The sequence below is a fragment of the Lepidochelys olivacea genome (assembly GCF_965140295.1).
Source record: "Lepidochelys olivacea isolate rLepOli2 genome assembly, chromosome: 4".
In the NCBI taxonomy this organism is placed as follows: domain Eukaryota; kingdom Metazoa; phylum Chordata; order Testudines; family Cheloniidae; genus Lepidochelys; species Lepidochelys olivacea.
Genome location: NC_140414.1, coordinates 47,182,870 through 47,204,979, shown reverse-complemented (window position 1 = coordinate 47,204,979; position 22,110 = coordinate 47,182,870). Strand labels below are relative to the sequence as shown.

Genomic DNA, 22,110 nt, shown 5'->3' with positions numbered 1-22,110 from the left:
TCACTATGGGGGGTGGTGAATAGGAAGAGTATGAGGTCCACCAAATCCTTAATTACAAGATGGGTCAGGCAAGTTCTACTACCTAGTAGACTGGAAGGGGATATGAGCCAGAGGAGCAATCCTTGGAGCTCAGAGTAAACATCCACACTCAATCCCGTTACAGGAATTTCACTACCGACACCCCAACAAACCAGAACCAAGGGACCCTAGAAGGAGCCCTAGGGGAGGAGGCAGTATAAAGAAGCACAGCTAGCAACCCAGCAGGGCTAGATAACCCAGAAAGCTCAGCTTGGCCCAGTGAGCCTTCTCTAAACAGCCATGATGCTTCTTGATTGGGCAGGAGAGCCTTCTGCCTACTAATTGAGCATTGCAGGACCACAGCAGTCTGTCAGTGTGTACAACACCCATAGCTGCACTTGCTCTGTTCCTGCCTCCAGCCCTTATTCCAGCCCTGACCCCTCTATATTCCAATCTAGTCTTTCCTTCCTGCCCTGCTCCCAATCCTGACTCTGGTTCCAACCTTTGGCTAAGCTTCTCAACCCTGACTTCAGCTCACCCTTCAGCTTGGTGTCCTGACTAGTTCTGACCCTGGACTTGGCAACCCTGATTCCACCTTCACTCCCAGTCTGGTACCCGAGTCCTGGATCTGCAAACACTCACTACTCTGAACTGCCACCAAAGCCACCAGATAAGGTCCTGCTCCATCCACTGGGTACATCACCCATGCCCCTGTAGCTTACAGTCATGGTCACTCAAACCAAGTCCTCATACGGGTAGAAAATATATGATTTATAAAATTAGCTTTGTGTTTTTTAAACCATTTTTACACAAATATTTTATATAGTTATTTAACTTTTTAAGGGCTTGTGTTAGCCATACTTAAGAATCAATTGACATCCACTGCATAATATTAGTCAGTTATGAAACACTTGGCATCAAGTCCCTTCAATCTGATGAGACAGTTTTGAAGCACACTGGTGATTTTATGCTTTGAAATTCTTTAAAATAATCCCCAACAGATGTCTGTAAATAGTAACATGACAAAACGTTAACGGTCCAATTTAAAGTTACAGAAAGAAAAAGAATTTAGAAACTGGTCCAAAACACCATATTTAATTCTTCATTATTACAGGGCACTTGGTAATGGGTGATCTCATGGGCCAAGATTTTCAAAATTAGCAATCAGTTTAAACTAATTTGTCTAATATTCAAACATGCTGAGCACCCAACAGCTTCTACTGGCCTCAGTAGGAGTTGCTGGATGTTAACATATTTAGAAATAAAAAACAGGTGACTAATTTTAATCTCCTAATTTGAAAATATTGGCCTTCTTATGTACAAACTATGTAGTATCTAGACATGTTAGAGAAGTACTGAATTTCAGTTTCAACCCTGAATTTTTGGAGAGCTGTACAATACCAAATCCTGTGAGAGTGCAATGAGAGCCCTTGCATGAGTAAGGTAGACAGGATCAGAGCTGGTTCTCAGTGAGGGCTAGTGGGGTGGTTGTCTTGTAACCACAGAACTTGACCAAATTAAACAGCAGCCATTTTAGGTGTATTTAGTCACCCCTGATTAAAAGCAGATCACTACATAACTAGAAATAATTATCAGGACTCTCATAGGCAAAGCCAAATTGCTGCAGTTGCAGCTTTTCTAATCAGAATGGGAGGAGGGGAAAGGAGTTAGCAGACCATAAGCATGGAAGAGAGTAAATGGATAGTGACCTTGGTTTTGAGTGCCCCTGACATATAAAAGTTTTATTATTATGATTAAAAATGCTTTGCTGATAAGAGATAACGAGCAATTTGTTGAAGCTAGGAGAATTGGTGACCCATTAGGGGTTACTACGAGTTGTGTTTTGAGAGTTAGATATAAACGATTAAGTAAAAGTAAATATCTCGGAGCAGTCCAAGGGAGCTTTTCTTCGGGCCAGGAGCTGACATCTAAACTCCCCATCAGCTGGCTGGAAGGAGGGTCCCTGGAAGCCTGGCTGCTGATCACTTGAAATCATCACAGACTGTGGCTAACTAATGTTTGGGGTGCTCTGAACCTACTGCTACAGGATATATAGCATGTGTGTGCTTGAGACCTAATAAAGTAGTTTTAGGTAAAAGCACTCTGGTCCGGATCAAGCATTTCTCAGATGGAGGTGCTGTATGCCCACTGATTTATTCCTGACACCGCCTGGAGAGAAACAGTTAAGTTACCAATGCTTTGGGTTCAGAAAACCCTGGGTAACAGTCCTGACCACCAACCTCCAGGGAGTGCCATACTATTGCACCACTCTGCTTAATTGGTGTGCAAAAATGCCTGCTGTTTTTGCTCTGCTCATTGGCCAGCAGTTCCCATCCCATCCCCTCCACTGATTGGCTATGGTGTTTCAGTTTGTTTACCACTAGAGGTGGGTGGGGAAGATTGAAAACGTTTTCCCCCCGGCTAACAAAATGAGTAGACCTAGTCCTGGGTAAGATGTAGCCCTTAGTATTTAAGCAGGCATATTTAGCAAATGAAAGGGCCTCATTTAAAAGTTCCAGAACGACAGCCATGTTATGGGGCAAGAAGAAGGGGTCGGGAGCAAGCCTTATACCCCAAAACAGGCAGGAGCAGAGATAATGTCTCCAGGAACATTAGGAGTAGCAAATTCACAGACGACCTTAGATACTGTATTCCTTTAGAACCCAGCACCGGCTTCCGAGCATTTGGTGGTGCTCTGGCTGCTGAACTACAGCTTCTGTAGCCCAGTCCAGCTTCCACACAAGTCAGCAGAACAATTTCCATTCACTTCAACAGAAGCTGGATCAGGCACCTGCTGTGTTGGAATGCTTAGGACGGAAGGTGTGTCCATCCCCCACCCTCATTCTGCACCAGTAATGTGGCCCCATTGTACATGTAAAAAGTTTTCCAATGTTTTTCCATAGCCTCTATTAAACTTAGCAATATTTACAAGTATCTATTTAATCAAATTTTAACTGATGCTATTTGAAGTCTTAAATGAAGAATGACTAGCTGGCCTTTGTGTGAAAATTTTTGCAGTACATCAATCTCTGCAGATCATTTGATGCTATGTGAGTATGTGGTCTTTTTCCTAATATAGGCTCCCATCCTGGAAGGAGATGAGTGAACAGTCAGGCCCCGTGCCTATACAGAGTCCAACTGAAGCCAACACGGGTCTCTGCAGGCATAGCTGTTTGCCTGCCTGCATGTCGTTACAGACTTAGACATGGGAAAAAGAAAAACAGTAAAAATGCAGATGTGTATGTCTTTCATAACCATTTATCCTGTGGGATAAGACAGAAAGATGGGTCTACAGGTTGCAGGTAGAGCTAATTAAGACTGAATATTTATATTTTATAGAGATAGCTATAGATTAATATTAGCTAATTTACAAAGAGATTTTTCTAGGAATACTTAAGTTGAAAAGTAGCATTAAACATTATGATTGCTAAGGGCTTAACCAACTTTCCACTATAGGCTGGATCTTGCCAACCCGTCTTGAAAAGCTTTTTCCACTTCAAACTTTTGCATGCTTCCATGGACAGAAGAGAAATTTGATAAAATAGGAGAAGTCAGATGAGTGTGGAAAAGTGTGTGTATATCTTATTTACAAATAAGCTCCTATATAATGCTCTATGCACAATTATATGTACAATGAAGACCTTTAAAGGTCAAGTGTCCTTTTGTGGTCCTTCCAGCCCATCAGTATTTTTGTTTTGATTGTCGTAGCATAGGCCAAATATTCCACTCATACAAATAGTCCCAACTGACTTCACTGCTCTGCAGTCAAATGATTTGGCCTAACAACTTCTCCTAACTTGATTTATGCAGATCTTGGCATGATCTAGTGACTTAGTACTTTTGAGAAATGGAGCTGCATATATTGGAAGTTATTCACTGCTGAGTTAGGACTACCTCTCTCTCATACTCCCAGTTAGACAGCTGTTGGCAGCTGGAGAAGAACAGTGACGCCTTTAGTAAGATGAGGCCCTGAAACAAACCCTTATATCAGAGTCCCGGTATGAGGCCTAAGGCCTGAACTAAAATAATTGTCAAGACTTTGCTAACAAAGCAAAGTTAACCTATGAGCCAGAGGCAGGCCCTGCTCACAGACGCTGGCAAGGCAAGGGCTGATGTTGCAAAAATACATACCTAAAAGGTACTGGACACTAGAGATACCAGGACGCTCCGATACTTGCACATTCCACACACATACCAAGGAACAGGCTGACTCATCCTAAAGACGGGGCAAAAGGGTAATATGATGGATAAAACTGTTTTGTTTGAACCAACATGTACAAGGGGAGAGGCGGCACCTTGCTACGTAGAGGGGTTGCACCTCAATACGTCAGGAGTGATGTGTAACATGTTTGTACCAGTGTACAAGAATACATCCCTGGGGCAGTGTCTTTGTCTGGCCTAGGAGGCAGTGGACTGTCCCACCACTGACTGAGCTGTGTCCATTGTCAGGGGGCACATATTTGTAGTATGACCTGTAGAGTCTGCAAGGAACTATTAAGCATTAAGAAAAGAAAAATGAAGTGCTTTATAAATAAGAGACTGGTCAAATACACCTCAACCTACAATATATGGATAATTAAGTTAACAAATCAGCTAAAAACCACTAGCTGGACCAGGATAAACTCATTTAATTTCAACTTGGTTACTGTGTAAAAACTGTATTATTGCTGTACTACTGTATTATCATTGTACTGGTTTATTATTGCTGTACAACAACATTTACAATGTGCATAACCTTGCTAAACTGGTTTACCACCACACAGGTAAAAATCAACAAACGACTAGCTGTTGCAGCTTCAGACCAGGTCAGCATGGGGACAGACCTATTTTCCCCACCCCAGGTGACTGGAAAAGAGAGGAGACTATTTAGATCAGTGGTGGGCAACCTGCGGCTCATCAGGGTAATCCACTGGCAGGCCATGAGACAGTTCATTTACATTGACAGTCCACAGGCACGCCCGCCAGCAGCTCCCAGTGGCCACAGTTTGCTGTTCCCAGCCAATAGGAGTTGTGGGAAGCGGCAGACAGCACGTCCCTGCAGCCCGCACCGCTTCCCGCAGCTCCCATTCACCAGAAATGGCAAACCACAGCCACTGGGAGCTGCGGGTGGCCATGCCTGTGGATGGTCAATGTAAATGAACTGTCTCGCGGCCCACCAGCAGATTACCCTGACAGGCCGCCCATCACTATTTAGATCCATGCTGCTGCAGGAAAAGCCCTCTTATCTGGACCAGGTGGAGCAGCCCCCATCCTCCCACCCACAGAAAGAGTTAGATACCAGGTAATGCCCACAGCAGCTCATGGCAAAACATTACTTGCTCCTTTCTTCGGGGACAGGGAAGGAATCGTTTTCCTCGCGACCAGATTGGCCAAGTCGATGTGGCATTTTTTCACCTTCCCTACAGTGTGTTCGGGGCTTAGCTGGGGCAAACATGAAATTGGGGTTAGGCTGCAATGTTACAACTCTCGACATAAGCATGGGGCCAAGTCCAGTGCAGGTACTTCATACGGAAGTGATACAGTCATCAGATAAAATGGATGGGCAAAGATTTAAATGAGGAATTGTTTGGTTTTGGTTTTTAAAGGGGCAGAAATGGGGGTGGAGGGCTCCTATGGCAGGGGGACAAATCCCCTCTTCCTTTATAGCCCCTCTTAACCTGCATTCAAGGAGGGGTGGTTAGGTCCCAGCAGCATGTTGGCTGGGGACCAGGATAGGTAAAAGGGGAGGGCTGACTGCAGCCACATCCTGGGTATATGTAAATGATTATGGAATTATCTGCACCATACACTTATCTTGCAGGTACTTTGACATTTAGGAATAAAGTTGAGGCCTAATTAAACCACATCCAGTTTCTCGTCCTTCTGGCACAGCCGGACAATTCTGCACTGCTAGTTTTTCCATCATTCCGCCCCTCTCAAATACTGCTTCTCCTTTTCAACCAGCTGAGAGAAAGGAATCTCCTTTAAGATTACAATGGCACTATCAATTGGCTGCCAAAAGATGCTGTGAGCCTCTGGGATAAATTGCAGCTTACGTTTCACATCAGCATCACCACTGCAACATCTGTTTATTATTATAATTATTTCTGAACTGACATGTAAACGCCTGAAGTAGTGTTCTGTCAGGTCTCCTGGGTGGCAGTGCAGAGTGAACCCGGGCCCAGCCCCACCTTTTTCCAGTATAAAAATGTTGATTAGCTGATTCTCAAAAAATATTTGGGATTTATGTTCTCTGTTGACAAGCTCACATTCACCTCTATTACATGATCAAGGCACAGCAAGGAGAGGACTAGAGCTGCCTGTGCACAGCAGAGAGGTAGCTGGTGGGGGGGAGGGGGGCGGGGAGACAAACAATCTCAGTTTCAGCCATTTACTCGCTCACTTGTATACAGCTAAGTTCTTTCAACTGAAAAAATCATTAGCAAAACATCTCTCGTTTAGTTTACAAGAAGAATGAATTTATATACCCACGGGGAAAAAAAAAACAACAATTTAGGCTACATGTCTCTGGATCAATGACTAGCATTACTACAGCCTCTGCTACGGAAAAGCTAAATCCAAGCCAAGGGCTCAAGGCCCATATCCAACATATTTGCAGAGGCCCTGTCAGGAAAATTGTTCCATGAGGCCCCTGAATGACACATACTGTGGTGAAGTTACTGGGCCAACTCCACTAAGTCCTATCCCTGCACCTTCAGTTACTGAAGAGAACACAGTAGCAACTACTTCTCACTGCTATAGTTTGAGAGAATCTTTGGAGGAAATTAGCACAATATAGAAGAAGGATGCAAAAAGCATAATTCAAGCAACACGTAAATACTATACACCTGTAGCTTACGCCTGCAAGCTGTAAACTATACCTGGTCTTAGGGCTACCGTTGGCCCTTCATTTATTCTCTTTATACATCCAGGCTACTATCAGTCCTTGCAGCTTCTTTCCTCACAAGACATTCAATATATTCAAGAGAGAGTTGTCTACCTTTCTGTACCAACACCTAAAGTTGTTGTTCATATCCCAGTCATCCCCAGCTTTGATTACTGCAGCCTTCTCCTCTTGAGCTTCCCAGCACGATTGCTGTCCTCCAACCAATGCAAACTTATCTCCTGCCTACAGTATCATGTTTCAACTTGTTGGCAGGGGCAGAGTTGTGCAGGACAGCAATGGTGAAAACATCTCAGATCCTCTTTCTTACTGGGTCCTCCCCTTGCTTTTTTCAGTTCACAAACAACGTCAACTTCAATCCCTTAGTTTCCTTTCCCCATCTGTGTTTTTGAGCCTCTTCACTGCTGATCTCTGCACATAGGATGACATCCAGTCCATGGAGGTAGCTACCTTCTCATTCAAATCCCCTCTAAAGATGCGCTTCTTCTACAAGACCCACAATAGCCCATGTCACACCAATACTCTTTCTACCCCAGCATTAAAGTCAAATGAACTATGCTCATTTACACCAGCTGAGGATCTGGCTCTAAAACTTTACTCACTATACCTGCATGCTGGAATTAGGAATGTGTAACCTTATGTAACTACTCCACTCTAACACCCATGTATGTAGTATTAATTTAAATGATAAAATAGGGGCTGGTAATGGATTGTTTATTATTCACATTTTGTTAATTCCTACAGGTCCCAACAAAGAACAGGGCCGCATTGTGGTGGATATGTATCAATGCTAAGAGACAGTCCCTGCCCTGAAGGGCTTACAGTCTATATGGAGAAGAGCCACAAGCGGTGGAAGAAAGTATTATTGCCCCCATTTTACACAGACAGGGACTGAAGCACCCATAAAGTGATTTACCCTAGGTCACACAGGAAATCTGTGAGGGAAACCAGGAATACAACTCTGATCTCTTGATTTCTAGTCCAGTGTCTAAACCCAAAAACCCTCTAACTCCTCTAAGGGTTTTCACTTCCAGGATGCCAGCACAAGTCAAGCCTTCAGGCGGGTAGCAAAAGAAAGTCATTATCTTCCATTAGGATTATTAAATGGGATGAATAAAGTCAGTTGTGGCATGTCTATCTACTAGGAACTGGACTGAGACTATCAGCACAATTGGCATCAACTGGCCATTTCAAAAGTATCCAGGGACTAAAGGAGAATAAGAACTAAAACTACCCTCTCACTCTTGGGGAATGTCTATGCTGCAACAGCAACCGGTCCATGCCAGCTGATCTGGGCTAAGGGACTCATCAAATGCAGTGTAGGAGTTCAAGCTCAGATTGTATCATGGGCTTTAGGACTCTCCTACCTTGCAGGATCCTACACTTCAAGCTGAACGTCTACACCACAGCCCCTTAGTCCAAGCCGAAGCCAGCTAGCACAGGATAGCGGCAGGTTTTTAGTTGCACTATAGACATACCTTTGGAGAGTTTTCTTCCAGGTTAGGAATTAGTCATACTGATGAGGCAATACTGGAAAACTAGCACTATTCACCTATTCTGTGAGCAAAGTTTCAGTTTCCAGAGCCATCAGTCGATTTTATTTTTTAAAGAGGGCTTTTGGGGGGTTTTTTGGGGTTGGTTGTTTTTTTTTTTTTTTTTTTTTACAACAAACATGGTTTTGTTTAAAATGTCTCTACTATAATTACATCCTAAATATATCCGTTTCAAAACGATGCAGCTCCTTCACCAATACACTGTTCACTTCTCTATGAGTTTCTAATTTTCTTCTATTGTATATTCAAGTCATAATTGGAAGCACTTCCAGAAAAAGCAGACAAGAGTCCCTTAAATATGAATTCCTCAGGTGTTACATGTAGTAACATTAAACCTGAACCCTCCTCCATTAATTTGCTTTCTTCTGCTTTAAGGTTTTTTTGGGGACTGCTCAAGTCTGATGAGGCTATATAATTAAAGGTTTTACTTTCTTAACTACTCCCACTTCTCTTTTTTCAGGAGTAATAGGGAGGGGATGAGGAGGAAGGTGACAGTAAGGGATTCTCTTAAGTGAATTCTTTGGCCTTCTTGGATGCCTCTAGTCCCTAGCATTTTAAAGGCTCGTTTAGTCTGCTAATATCTCTGGGTGTCTTGCTGATGGCATTTCCTCTTCATTAAGTGCTATTCCTTTACTGTGCCCTGGTCTACACTAGGACTTTAGGTCGAATTTAGCAGCGTTAAATCGATTTAAACCTGCACCCGTCCACACAGTGAAGCCCTTTAATTCGACTTAAAGGGCTCTTAAAATCGATTTCCTTACTCCACCCCTGACAAGTGGATTAGCGCTTAAATCGACGTTCCCAGCTCGAATTTGGGGTACTGTGGACACAATTCGATGGTATTGGCCTCCGGGAGCTATCCCAGAGTGCTCCATTCTGACCGCTCTGGACAGCACTCTCAACTCAGATGCACTGGCCAGGTAGACAGGAAAAGAACCGCAAACTTTTGAATCTCATTTCCTGTTTGGCCAGCGTGGCAAGCTGCAGGTGACCATGCAGAGCTCATCAGCACAGGTGACCATGATGGAGTCCCAGAATCGCAAAAGAGCTCCAGCATGGACCGAACGGGAGGTACGGGATCTGATCGCTGTTTGGGGAGAGGAATCCGTGCTATCAGAACTCCGTTCCAGTTTTCGAAATGCCAAAACCTTTGTGAAAATCTCCCAGGGCATGAAGGACAGAGGCCGTAACAGGGACCCGAAGCAGTGCCGCGTGAAACTGAAGGAGCTGAGGCAAGCCTACCAGAAAACCAGAGAGGCGAACAGCCGCTCTGGGTCAGAGCCCCAAACATGCCGCTTCTATGATGAGCTGCATGCCATTTTAGGGGGTTCAGCCACCACTACCCCAGCCGTGTTGTTTGACTCCTTCAATGGAGATGGAGGCAATACGGAAGCAGGTTTTGGGGACGAAGAAGATGAGGAGGAGGAGGAGGAGGTTGTAGATGGCTCACAGCAAGCAAGCGGAGAAACCGGTTTTCCCGACAGCCAGGAACTGTTTCTCACCCTAGACCTGGAGCCAGTACCCCCCGAACCCACCCAAGGCTGCCTCCTGGACCCAGCAGGCGGAGAAGGGACCTCTGGTGAGTGTACCTTTTAAAATGCTATACATGGTTTAAAAGCAAGCATGTGAAAGGATTACTTTGCCCTGGCATTTGCGGTTCTCCTAGATGTAGTCCTAAAGCCTTTGCAAAAGGTTTCTGGGGAGGGCAGCCTTATTTCGTCCTTCATGGTAGGACACTTATCACTCCAGGCCAGTAACACATACTCGGGAATCACTGTAGAACAAAGCATTGCAGTGTATGTTTGCTGGCATTCAACCAAAATCCGTTCTTTCTCTCTCTGTGTTATCCTCAGGAGAGTGAGATATAATTCATGGTCACCTGGTTGAAATAGGGTGCTTTTCTTCAGGGACACATTCCTGCTGGGCTGTTTGCCTGTGGCTGAACAGAAATGTTCCCCGCTGTTAGCCACGGGGAGGGGGGAGGGTTGAGGGGGTAGTCACGCGGTGGGAGGAGGCAAAATGCGACCTTGTAACGAAAGCACATGTGCTATGTATGTAATGTTAACAGCAAGGTTTACCCTGAAAGAGTGTAGCCACTGTTTTATAAAATGTGTGTTTTTAAATACCGCTGTCCCTTTTTTTTTCTCCACCAGCTGGATGTGTTTCAATGATCACAGGATCTTCTCCTTCCCAGAGGCTAGTGAAGCTTAGAAAGAAAAAAAAACGCACTCGAGATGAAATGTTCTCCGAGCTAATGCTGTCCTCCCACACTGACAGAGCACAGACGAATGCGTGGAGGCAAATAATGTCAGAGTGCAGGAAAGCACAAAATGACCGGGAGGAGAGGTGGAGGGCTGAAGAGAGTAAGTGGCGGGCTGAAGAGAGTAAGTGGCGGGCAGAAGACAGGGCTGAAGCTCAAATGTCGCGGCAGCGTGATGAGAGAAGGCAGGATTCAATGCTGAGGCTGCTGCAGGACCAAACCAGAATGCTCCAGTGTATGGTTGAGCTGCAGCAAAGGCAGCTGGAGCACAGACTGCCACTGTTGCCCCTCTGTAACCAACCGCCCTCCTCCCCAAGTTCCATAGCCTCCACACCCAGACGCCCAAGAACGCGGTGGGGGGGCCTCCGGCCAACCAGCGACTCCACAACAGAGGATTGCCCAAAAAAAAGAAGGCTGTCATTCAATAAATTTTAAAGTTGTAAACTTTTAAAGTGCTGTGCTTAATGTGCTGTGTGGCATTTTCCTTCCCTCCTCCACCACCCCTCCTGGGATACCTTGGTAGTCATCCCCCTATTTGTGTGATGAATGAATAACGAATGCATGACTGTGAAGCAGCAATGACTTTATTGCCTCTGCAAGCGGTGATTAAAGGGAGGAGGGGAGGGTGGTTAGCTTACAGGGAAGTAGAGTGAACCAAGGGGCGGGGGGTTTCATCAGGGAGAAACAAACAGAACTTTCACACTGTAGCCTGGCCAGTCATGAAACTGGTTTTCAAAGCTTCTCTGATGCGTGCCGCGCCCTCCTGAGCTCTTCTAACCGCCCTGGTGTCTGGCTGCGCGTAACCAGCAGCCAGGCGATTTGCCTCAATCTCCCACCCCGCCATAAACGTCTCCCCCTTACTCTCACAGATATTGTGGAGCACACAGCAAGCAGTAATAACAGTGGGAATATTGGTTTCGCTGAGGTCTAAGCGAGTCAGTAAACTGCGCCAGCGCGCCTTTAAACGTCCAAATGCACATTCTACCACCATTCTGCACTTGCTCAGCCTGTAGTTGAACAGCTCCTGACCACTGTCCAGGCTGCCTGTGTACGGCTTCATGAGCCATGGCATTAAGGGGTAGGCTGGGTCCCCAAGGATACATATAGGCATTTCAACATCCCCAACAGTTATTTTCTGGTCTGGGAAGAAAGTCCCTTCCTGCAGCTTTTGAAACAGACCAGAGTTCCTGAAGATGCGAGCGTCATGCACCTTTCCCGGCCATCCCACGTTGATGTTGGTGAAACGTCCCTTGTGATCCACCAGAGCTTGCAGCACTATCGAAAAGTACCCCTTGCGGTTTATGTACTCGCCGGCTTGGTGCTCTGGTGCCAAGATAGGGATATGGGTTCCGTCTATAGCCCCACCACAGTTAGGGAATCCCATTGCAGCAAAGCCATCCACTATGACCTGCACATTTCCCAGGGTCACTACCCTTGATATCAGCAGATCTTTGATTGCGTGAGCTACTTGCATCACAGCAGCCCCCACAGTAGATTTGCCCACTCCAAATTGATTCCCAACTGACCAGTAGCTGTCTGGCGTTGCAAGCTTCCACAGGGCTATCGCCACTCGCTTCTCAACTGTGAGGGCTGCTCTCATCCTGGTATTCATGCGCTTCAGGGCAGGGGAAAGCAAGTCACAAAGTTCCATGAAAGTGCCCTTACGCATGCGAAAGTTTCGCAGCCACTGTGAATCGTCCCAGACCTGCAACACTATGCGGTCCCACCAGTCTGTGCTTGTTTCCCGAGCCCAGAATCGGCGTTCCACAGCATGAACCTGCCCCATTAGCACCATGATGCATGCATTGGCAGGGCCCATGCTTTCAGAGAAATCTGTGTCCATGTCCTGATCACTCACAGGACCGCGCTGACGTCGCCTCCTCGCCCGGTATCGCGTTGCCATGTTCTGGTGCTGCATATATTGCTGGATAATGCGTGTGGTGTTTAATGTGCTCCTAATTGCCAAAATGAGCTCAGCGGCCTCCATGCTTGCCTTGGTATGGCATCTCCGCTCAGAAAGAAGGCGCGGAACGATTGTCTGCCGTTGCTCTGACGGAGGGAGGGGCGACTGACGACACGGCTTACAGGGTTGGCTTCAGGGAGCTAAAATCAACAAAGGGTGTGCCTGTACATCAAGGAGTATTTCAGGCAGGACTGCACGGAGGGTTCCAATAAGAAATGGTGCACCTAAGTTATCATTCTTATTGGAACAAGGAGGTTAGCCTGGCCTCTGATTGATACATGGCTAGATTAACCTCGCTGCGCCTTCTCTGTGACTGACTGCAGTGTGATCTAGATAGGGGAGGAGGAAAATGAGTCCAAAACAAATCTGGTCTATGTCTTGTTCTGACCCACTCCATCGATCCTTTACATCTTTGGCTGGCAGCAGACAAAAAAGGCGCGAAATGATTGTCTGCCCTTGCTTTCACGGGGGGAGGGAGGGTGGGAACGGGGTCCTGACGACATGTACCCAGAACCACCTGCGACAATGTTTTTTGCCGCATCAGGCATTGGGATATCAACCCAGAATTCCAATGGGCAGCGGAGACTGCGGGAACTGTGGGATAGCTACCCACAGTGCAACGCTCCAGAAGTCGACGCTTGCCTCGGTACTGTGGAAGCGCTCCGCCGAGTTAATGCACTTAATGCACTTTAGAGCATTTTCTGTGGGGACACACACACTCGAATATATAAAACCGATTTCAAAAAAACCGACTTCTATAAATTCGACCTAATTTCGTAGTGTAGACATACCCTGTGAATGCTTAGTTCAACACAGGGAGCATGACCTTTCATAAACTGATGTGGTCTGTTGCAGTCTCTTGGAAGAGCAGGCATTAAAAAGACCAGCTCTTATTTGTTTAGAACTTTACTAGATGACTCAAACAGAAAAAAAGATGGATTGTTTCTCTTGAACTAGCCTGGTTGGTTTACTCCTACACACAGTGCATCTATTTTCTCCCTCCCTGCTTCCCGCCCTATGACCATTCTAGCTCTTATTGGCTCTAACCAGTCATCAATATTTTTCCTTTTTTGTTCTCTTCTGATCAAAGTCTCTAATCATCTAAAACTGACTCCTCCCCCAATATTTCATTATGATGCATGTTTCTCCAGTCATTGTGGAGACATTTTCAGGTGAGTGAGAGAAGACTGCAAAAAAGATCAGCCTACTTCATAGGCTCATCATAAAGCACCTCCTAAACAAAAATTGTGAAAGAAGACTCAAACATTATTCTATATACAAATGGAAAAATCCAGTCCTGGCCGTGGTTCTTCCTGAGACAAGATCACAGGCTCACAAAAAGAAGAAAAAGAAAAAGAAACACACACACACAAAACCAGCTTCCAGCCATGAAACTCATGCTCCAGGTTACATTCTCGCCCCCGCCCACCTTCATAACTGCGGTTCATAGTTCTTAGCTCTTCAGAAGAGTTTCTGCAGGGAACACAAAAGAACTCCAGACATCATCTCACATGCCCCACCCTGTCTCCAAAGCGAAGTAAAAATTTAAGAAGCAAATGATGGGTGGCCTTCATTTTCCCTTTCTGCATGAGTTCTTAGGATTAGAAGGATCACTAAGACCTAGAGGCGGTTGACTTCAAGGTAAGAGCTAAAACCCTAATCAATTTAATTTTCCTCAATCAATATTTTGTATCCCACCAGATAGTCATCTGTAACAGTTATGATTGTATAGTAATGGATCTGTTAGTTCAAATGATGCTACATGAGTAACATTTTACACTGAGAATTAGTGAGTCATGTTAACATATAAAGACACATTTCTTTACTACTGTGTTACAGCATCCTCCTAGGTAAATCCCTTTTCTTGTCAGCAGCCAGGGGCATAAATCCATAAGCAGACAGAAGTAAGGGCTTTAAAAATTTTAAACATCAACAAAAATACACACCCTTGAAATATGAACACTTCTAAAAGCTCTGGTGACCAGAATAAATCCAAGGGTTTAAATAAAAAGTAAGTTACCCAATTTTTGAAAGGTTTCAGAGTAACAGCCGTGTTAGTCTGTATTCGCAAAAAGAAAAGGAGTACTTGTGGCACCTTAGAGACTAACCAATTTATTACAGCATAAGCTTTCGTGAGCTACAGCTCACTTCCTCAGATGCATATCGTGGAAACTGCAGCAGGCTTTATATATACACAGAGAATATGAAACAATATCTCTTCCCACCCCACTGTCCTGCTGGTAATAGCTTATCTAAAGTGATCATCAGGTGGGCCATTTCCAGCACAAATCCAGGTTTTCTCACCCTCCACCCCCCCACACAAATTCACTCTCCTGCTGGTGATAGCCCATCCAAAGTGACAACTCTTTACACAATGTGCATGACAATCAAGTTGGGCTATTTCCTGCACAAATCCAGGTTTTCTCACATCCCCCCCACCCCCATACACACACAAACTCACTCTCCTGCTGGTAATAGCTCATCCAAACTGACCACTCTTCAAGTTTAAATCCAAGTTAAACCAGAACATCTGGGGGGGGGGGGGTAGGAAAAAACAAGAGGAAACAGGCTACCTTGCATAATGACTTAGCCACTCCCAGTCTCTATTTAAGCCTAAATTAATAGTATCCAATTTGCAAATGAATTCCAATTCAGCAGTTTCTCGCTGGAGTCTGGATTTGAAGTTTTTTTGTTTTAAGATAGCGACCTTCATGTCTGTGAAATTTTTGAAATATCCTACTGAACTAGCCTGTCCCACAGCAATTACATATTCCAACTGGCTAACATTTAACAAAAAGTACAGAAATCAGACGACATCCTCCCTCACCACCACTCTCTTTATTTATGCCCATTTCTTTCCTACCCTAAACTCCTGCCCTCCTAGGGGCCACTGACTATATGGATTACAGTATTCCCAAATGCTCCTTGTTATTTAAAAAAGGAGGCAAATTATACTTCTACAGGACATCATTTTTAAAATGATAATGTAATGTACTAAATTTCTACCCATGGTTTTGAACAAGTCTCTTTACCTCCCACTCCTCACCTGTAAAATAGGTACAATAATACTTGTCAGCTTCACAAGGGGGCAGTCAAATGTGTGTAAAGGGCTTTAAATTGAAGTGCCAGAGAAGTTCTTACTTATTTCATGCTTTACTTGTGAAAATGATTTGTGGTTGCTGAGTCAAGTTTAGAGTGATTGCATGATATTGCATATAAATTTAGATGGCAAGGACTATCTTTTGCGAAAAGTTTCTCAGTTGCCTAGTATAATAAAACCCCTACACTATTTGGAGCCTCTGGGCACTGTTTGTATTACAAATTAACAACAGACTGCCTCTTGTGTCATTGCAGGTAAACTGATTGCATCATTTAAAGCCTAAAGGTCAAAACCAAATAGGGAAATCTGAGTCATTTTAATACAAGTGTATCTTATTCAGTACTGTTCTCTGGTGTGAAAGCTAGACTCAAGCCAGGACCAAGTTGCCAACAGAATTTTCCCAATGCAACTTTAGTTGATTTAAAACAAATTAAAATTACATTAAATTTGTTAGTGTATAAACACTGAGCATATAAACAAATGCTTAAAGTTGATTAAGAACTTCACTTCAAAAAGGAAAGGCAAATAATGGGCTGTGTTTTATTTATTCCAGTTAATTTAGTATTTAGTGATATAAAATGGTGGAATGACTCAGCAGAATTAAGCACAGTTGCAGTAGCCAAAGCATTAGTGTTTAACTAGTAATACAAATTAACACAAAGTTAAAGTTTTCCTAGTTTGGGCTTCAAGTCCGTCTTTAACATTTGGATACAGATCCCTGCCTCCTTCACAGCCTTCTCCTTATGCTATTTCCCAAGCAGCTATTCTTATAGACCTCAATTCTGGGAACACCTATGCACATGCTAAGCTTTACAGAAGAGTAGTTCTTTAAGAAGTCAACGTGACTACTCGTATCTAAATTTTTAAGCACATGTTTAAAGTATATCCCAAATCTTTTGAGCACTATTTTTACCATGCATTTTTCCAAACCCCTTTGTGGGTTCTTAACTGTTTTCAAAATAAACCTATACAACCAACAGTAATGAAGGTAAACTGAGACCCAAGACAAACAACAATATTTCAGAAGACAGAGGAAGCAAAGAGTAATTTTTTTTTAAATGGTGATATGAAGTGCCCCTTCCCCACAACTGCAGCAGAAAGCAGCAGCAAACAACAGTTTAGTACTGGAAGTGAAGAATACGTCAGTTCTATTATTGAGTGCTGCCTGCTGACAGTGCGCTCCATAAGGCACAAAGAATATACCGTAGAAGATCAGAAAGGGTATTCTACTGTTCTAAACTCCTGTGCTGTTACACAGCTGTTACTTTCACTTTCAGTGTTTAAGGAACCCTTCATGAATTAAAAACAAATAATGAGCATCTTCTCTCTTTTGATTGTCCGTATCTGTCTACATTTTAAGTTCTTCAAAGCACAAAGTGTCTTATCTCTGTCTTGTGAAGTGCAATGTAAACGTGCATGGTTGAAAAATATTTTACAACCTCCATTAAGAAATGCTAAAAATAACATTTATTTGAATTATGAAATCCATGAACACATGCCATGTACACATAGCAAACCTTCTTCCTGTAGTGTTGCCAAGGAGCACATTCACCATTCTGGACTGCAGCTTTGCCACCATACCTTTCAATGCTTGTAACACTGAGCCAAATGACAAGATCTCCAGTTATCTGATTTTTCTCATAGGCTTTAAGCAACTCTAGAGAATGGTATCAGAAGTGACTTGATAGTATAAAAACATGCCCCCTGTCCTAATGACCCTAAAATCTAGTTCTGACACTGAGGTGATAAACAAGTTTAGGGTGATTGAGAGAAATCTTGCAGAGGTCATTATTGAAAGGCTGAGCAAAAGTCGTGCATTTTGAGGAGGGATTTGAAGATTGAGATCATTTGCTACACAGGAAGCTAGACGTAGCAGCAAAGATAAAGCAACCTGGAAGAAGGCAGTAGCATGTGGGAGAAAGAGAACAGAAGTGAGAAGTAATGAGAACAGGAGGAGAAATAGGTAGTGTAGAATTCTGCAAGGCCTTGAAGGTAATAAGTGTAAGGAGTTGAGAACAAACTGGTGTGGGGTGAGACGAAACACAGGGAGACTAGAGAGAAGAAGTTTGCTGTAGAAGAAGTCGAGATGGTGAATACACTAGACATAGGTTTTAGCATTACAGATGGACATGAAATACTGGATTTTAGAGATGCCATGAAGAATAAAAGTAAACAGAAATTGGTGAGAGGGATGGAATGAGACATTCAGGTTACAACTCTGGAATATGGCAAGGATGGAGGAGTTAGTGATGGCAATGGGAAAGGAAGTAGCATGATCTGATAAGGAATAGATCCTATTAGGAATCACAACCTTTAAAGTTGTTGACCCTGATCCTCAGGATCCCACCGATCTATGTTCATCATAGGACATGGAGGAGAGGAGATGGCGGCTGACTATACATCACACCTGTGTGTTACTGGATTCCCCAAGGCTAAAAGTGAAACCATCTTATAATGGCCAAGAATCCAGTCCTTTAATGGCTATTTAAAACCCCCACACACTACAGTATTTCACTCCTAGGCATGGCAAGCAGAAGGATAACATTGGGAACTCTCCCTTCCTGAAACTTAAATGCTCCTCATCTATTTTTCCCCTCCTATCAAGCTGCATATCCACCCTATGACAACATTTAAATAATGGTCTCACAGGGGAATACTGCTAGCTGTAAATGATCAGGCCAACAACTTTCAATCACTACCGACTTGGACAGAACATGAACCAGAGCCCAGAAGATGAAAGGCTTCATAAGCCATCAGTTTACTAAACCACCCCTGCACTTTTCTGGGAGTATCTACGTTTCTCACAGGTGTTTAAAGTTGAGTGCACCATACTGTCAAACTCCCAGAATGTGGAGTAAAATGAACAATGCACTGTTTTTCCTTCAGATTTGTAGTAAAACTCTGAAATACAGCCCCACCTTGAGTCCTGAGCTGAATCATGAAAGTAGCAGAATACATTCTGGGACTCATCTGGTCTAGGCAGCTGTTGGAGAACAAGTCAGCAAGGGGTTCATATCAGACTGTAAACATTACATATGGATCAGGATATTGTAATGTGTCTGATAGACTAATGTTTCCCTATTTCCCAAAGGCATGACACTAAGGGACTATTCTAATGTATTATGGCATCCCAGAACTGGTAACTGACTAGGAGATCACATACACTGGGGACACAAACGGTGCTGGGACTCAGTCCCAGCAAGATCAACTGAGCCAAGCAAACACTGAGAAACGTGACTCAGGTAGGTGTTGTGATGGGATCCCTGGGGTGCAGCCGATGACAGTGGGACTGCTATACCCACTTAATTCTCTCCAGCCTAGGCGGTCTTACAATGCTTTGCTAGTGACAAGCAACAAGCCCCTCCAGGAGCTGTGATCACTCAGCACAACAGCGTGTGGAGCCCCACACCCAGCTAGATTGCATGAATGCTCCCAGAGCCACTCATGAATCACAAAGAGAAAGGCACCAGCCAAATTACCCCAGCACAGTACCTCAGGAATATACAGTCTTGCACTGCTCAAGACAAGCCGTGCAGATTTATTAATTGGTTCACCACTTCATCAATGGAAAGTGGATATACACCAGCCTTTGCAAACCTGAGCAGATTACCAGTGAGTTTGCCTGAAGTGTTTGGTAAAGATAAACAGTTAAATTTATTGACTACAAAAGGTAGATTTTAAAATGATTATAAAAGTGATAGGCAAAAAGTCAGAGTTAGTTACCAAAATAAAATGAAAGAATACAGCCTAAACTTTCAACCCTATTAGGCTGGGCAACGTCTAGATTAAGCAGGTTTTTTTTTCACTCCACTGGATATTATACAGTCCTTAATATATAAATTTGCCCCTTAAACCTGGGCCAGTCTCCTCTGTTGGAGTCTTCAGTCTTCTTTGAGCATAGGTGGGGGAAGGAGAAAGGCCAAGCATGAGTCCCTTGTGTTCTGTTCTATACCCTCAGTCCCATGTGCTTGGAGAACACAAGTCCAGGCATGTCTGGTGGTCCTTGCTGAGTTCCCAGGCAAGGTTGAGCAATTTCCCTGGTGTGGCCTCATGCAGGCGAGTCATTGAATTGTAGCTCCTTTGCTGGATAGCAGCTGTTGATGGTTGTTTGACACCCCACCCAGGCATTGGTTACTTTCCTTGCTGTTGTCTCTGGGGAACTAATATCTAGCTGATTTCCCAACTTACAGCATGTTTTAGTGACAACCATATAATGCACTCTCATAACTTCACATGCACTAAAGATATACATATTTAGATAGAACAGTGACTTTCAGCCAATCATAACCTTTTCCCTGATACCTCACGTAACATGCTTTATATGCAATATCAAAGTTACATACAGATGAGCAATATGGGGGTTACAAGATATACCACAAGGTATAGTATATCACAGGTGTAATTTACTAGGACTGCCTCAGTAATTTAGGCCATTTTGCTTGCTCCTGAAATGTTCCTCTGCCCACCATCCCCTTCTCAAAATAGCAGCTGTGCATGGGGAGAAAAATTCTGTTTCAAATTAGCAGCTTTAGTTTAAGAGCATGAAATGGCAGTACGAGGCAACAGTCCAAAATAGGAAAAACAGAAATGTTACTTGCTTCAAACCAGAAAAATTCAGTATCATGGTAACAAACAAAGCACTTGCAGTGACTTTAAAACTACAGTTACTTGCATTGCATCGGAAGAAGAAGGGAGCAACAGAGTGAGGTACAGTCACAGAACTAACCAACCAGTAGGCACAGGGACCTTCTGCTATTCTTAACTTGAACAATTTTGCAGTCTTCTGGCACAATTTCACAGAAATTTTTTCAGCCATTCGTATTTAATCTTTGGGATATTTCTAGACAATATTTGTTTCTCCTGCCATAAGAGAACACCTCCCCATTCCACTATTTAAAAAGGATTTCTTGGGTGATTATCACTTTGAAGATCCAAGCAGCATACAACCCCAGCCAACTGCCAGCCCCCTCAAGCACATCCATTCTCTGGCCTTCCAAGACCCTCATGGTCAATATATCCTCAAGGATCATGATAATCGGTAATAAGTTTAGCAATCTTTGCAACACTATCACTAAAGATATGCAAACCCATCCCTCCCAAACTTCCCCATGTCTACAAGCGCACACACCCACACACACACACCCCGAGCTGTGTTCTGTTAAAGGCTCATGAAGTAATGGGGATTAAAAGACTGCTCATGTGTCTACACCAGTGGTTCTCAACCACAATGGGTTACCTGGGCTGCAGGTAACCAATCAAAACTTATCCAGAGCGCACAGCCTGGAGTCCATGAAACTCAGGACTCGTGGGAGCAGGGGGTGCATAAAGAAATCATACATTTCTTTAAAATGAAAAAATAAAAAAAAAAGGACCCAAATGCTGGAGCACCTAATTGATCAGGGCAATCAAAGGCCGGCACTCAATACTCAGCCTGGAGAACAATTCCTTCTGGCCAGTGCTGTACAACCTCCATGGGACTCCAATCCTCCCAGCAACAGTACCCTTTGCATTCAACCCCACAGAACAAGAACGAACTGCTGTGAATACATCTACTGCCCAGTGTGATGCAGCTATAGGACACCTTACACTTCAGTCACACCACATTTTTTGAAGTTCTACTCTGCAAAAACCCAGATATAATTGTGTCTTCTAGTACAGAGCTGACAATTTCCCAAAGCTATAGTCCCTGCCCCCCAAAAAAACTAATTACTATCTGTGCAGTAACCAGTGTGACACACTGTCCGGCTACGGTCTGCTCTCAAAGCTTCCCTCAACTGCACAGCACCTGTAGTGGCATTAGTAACTGGCCTGTAACAAGGCATCTCAAAGTCACCAGATAGCCTATCCACCTTACCCTGGGCCTCACAGATGTTATGCAATACACAACATGCAGCAAAAACATTAAAAATATTTCCTCACTGAGATCCAACCTAATCATGAGACATTTCCATCTGGCTTTCAGTCTTCCAAAGGCATGCTCCACCAGTTTAGGTCTTAGGCGCCGACTTCAACGGTTCCTGGGGAGTGCTCGACCTCAACCCTGCCCCTGCACCTTCCCCATTCTACCCCTTCCCCAAAGTCCCCGCCCCCTTCCCACCACCATTCCGCCCCCTTCCCCAAGTCCCCACCCCACCTCTTCTCCACCTCCACCCCTGAGCATGCCGCATCCCTGCTCCTCCCTCCTGGAAAGTCGTTTGGCAGCGGGAAGTGCTTGGGAGGTAGGTGGAGAAGCGGGGATGCAGTGCGGGGTGGGGGGGGGGAGAGGAAGGAGATGAGGTGGGGTGGAGGTGAGGGGAGCTTGCCCGCTGGTGGGTGCAGAGCACTCACTAATTT

The 22,110-nt window shown here is 44.2% G+C and overlaps 2 protein-coding genes across 2 annotated transcripts in view; one reads left to right on the top strand and one right to left on the bottom strand.

Moving 5' to 3' along the window:
• The window catches only part of FGF2 (fibroblast growth factor 2), a 64,264-nt gene that overhangs the window by 28,033 nt on the left and 14,121 nt on the right, over positions 1 to 22,110 (bottom strand). The gene's annotated exons all lie outside the window — the stretch shown is intronic.
• LOC311520101 (uncharacterized protein) lies at positions 9,399 to 11,149 on the top strand (the record flags this gene model as incomplete). Its single annotated transcript, XM_084627340.1, has 2 exons — positions 9,399 to 10,033; positions 10,608 to 11,149. Exons 1-2 carry the CDS (start codon positions 9,448 to 9,450, stop codon positions 11,147 to 11,149), a joined length of 1,128 nt encoding a protein of 375 aa, XP_084483466.1. The 5' UTR covers positions 9,399 to 9,447.